This window comes from Halyomorpha halys, unplaced genomic scaffold (assembly GCF_000696795.3).
Source record: "Halyomorpha halys isolate HHAL.00 unplaced genomic scaffold, Hhal_1.1 Scaffold44.1, whole genome shotgun sequence".
Taxonomy (NCBI): domain Eukaryota; kingdom Metazoa; phylum Arthropoda; class Insecta; order Hemiptera; family Pentatomidae; genus Halyomorpha; species Halyomorpha halys.
This window is the reverse complement of record NW_027115243.1, coordinates 605,033-606,701: the sequence shown is the minus strand read 5'-3', so window position 1 is coordinate 606,701 and position 1,669 is coordinate 605,033. Positions and strand designations below refer to the sequence as shown.

General features: G+C 35.6%; 1 protein-coding gene across 4 annotated transcripts in view; it reads right to left on the bottom strand.

Annotated features, from left to right (window-relative positions):
* l(3)80Fg (dnaJ homolog subfamily C member 16 l(3)80Fg) overlaps positions 1-1,669 on the bottom strand; it is a 27,679-nt gene that overhangs the window by 1,541 nt on the left and 24,469 nt on the right. Inside the window, exons 13-14 of one of the 4 annotated variants that reach the window (XR_010844790.1) lie at positions 413-671; positions 13-265 (exon numbers count right to left, since the gene is read on the bottom strand). Coding sequence is in view for 1 of the 4 variants with exons in the window: in XM_067052312.1 (XP_066908413.1) it covers positions 543-671 (129 nt within the window). In the remaining 3 variants the exon portion in view is untranslated. Of the gene's footprint in view, positions 1-12; positions 266-412; positions 672-1,669 lie in introns of those variants that run through there. The other 3 variants (XR_010844791.1, XR_010844792.1, XM_067052312.1) reach the window with 3 other exon arrangements.

The window sequence follows — 1,669 nt, the reverse complement described above, 5'->3', positions numbered from 1 at the left end:
AAAGTAAATAAAATAAAAATAAATCTTCAAGAGTAATAATTGATATTTCTCTATCCGAAAATTGATTTACGATTCCTAGATAATAGAAAAAAATTTCATTCGATTAACAAGTCAGCTACAATTCGTACTCTAAACTTTGGTTTTTAAAACTAATCCTATTATGTAATTAGAACGATAGTTAAAAGTACTCATTGATGGTCCAATTTAACAATTTCTTTTATAAATCTTCCTCGATTAGTCACAAACAGAATTGGGCAAAAATTAGCTATAGTTGAAACTAATAGCTAATGTTGCCATGGATACGATATTTATTTATCAATGGTTCATTCATGAATAAGGGTCGTATCCATGGCGATTTTAGCTATTAGTTTCAACTAATGCTAATTTTTGCCCATCTCTGGTCACAAATTACTAAGCCTAAATAACTTGTGGAAGTCCGATCGTTAATATAATTACAGCCAATTATATGTAATGTTTGATGTGATGTATCACTTTAAGTTAAGGCAAAACGAAGGTTTCAAAACTAGAGTACAGGTTTAACTTCATTTTGATCCAAAGTCGGGCCAATAGTTGAGAAAATATCGATGAGTCATCCCTTCGAAAAGTCTGTCCAACCAGTTCGGCAATCCGTCCAGAAGATGTTCCACGTAGATGACCTCATCTGTTTTACCCTGCGAGGAAAATCAATTATTATGTAAAGAAAAATACAAGATATAATACTCCTCCAGTCGAGAAACTTCCACTCTGAGCTGCTGCATCACGAGCCTCAGATGAGGGCAAGGGACAATCTTTTTTCGAAGTAGTCATGAAAATAGTTGAAGGCCTGATGTTTTTCACAGAAGTTGACGTACACGCTCTGAATATTATCTAGAGTCTCCTTTCGAAATAACACAATAAGGGAAGTAGGTACCTTCCCGGCCATTCCAGTTGTCAGTCGAGGATGCTGTCTTGAACTGCCAGATTAGTTACCCATGAAGACCCTCCGTCGTATGTTGAAAGCTTGATCCAAGCTGGGGCTCCCGAGGTGTCTTACATGTTGAGAGCATCTCGCTCTAGTGTCAATCCACATCCACGATACGTCCTTAAGTCTCAACAGGCTTAAACTCCTATTCCGGGAAGTCAACTTTACCTCCAAGTCTCCTAATATAATGCTCCACTTCGTCCTCACCTTCATATCGTCTTTCTGTGGTCTTTACCTACTTTTCAACATCAGATTCCAGAGCTGGTTTTCCACATTTCCACCCTGCTTCTTAAGTCCTTTTAAATGTTCTTGAGCTTAACTGTTAGACTTTTTTTAAATTCATCCTAGCCAGATTTCATTTCATTTTTCATTTTTGAAAAAAAATCTTCCATATTCGCTGACTGACCGTGTGATAACTATCCTTAACCTTTTCTTCTTCCAAGTAACTAACTCTATACTTCACTTCCTACCTACAATAAAAACAATTTTTTTTTTTTAATCTTCTGCTAGTATCAATTTACTACTATCTAGCTAATTTATTTTGGAAGAAGACAGTGGACCGCATGAAGTAGATTGTAAGAAGATAGTAGAAGTTAAATAGTTTATTCTACTATTTTGTACCTTTATTGACTACCACCCAGACTATCTTCCTCCAATGTACCTAATCTGTTGTTATGTATTTTTCCAAGCTTGTTTATTATTACTTTC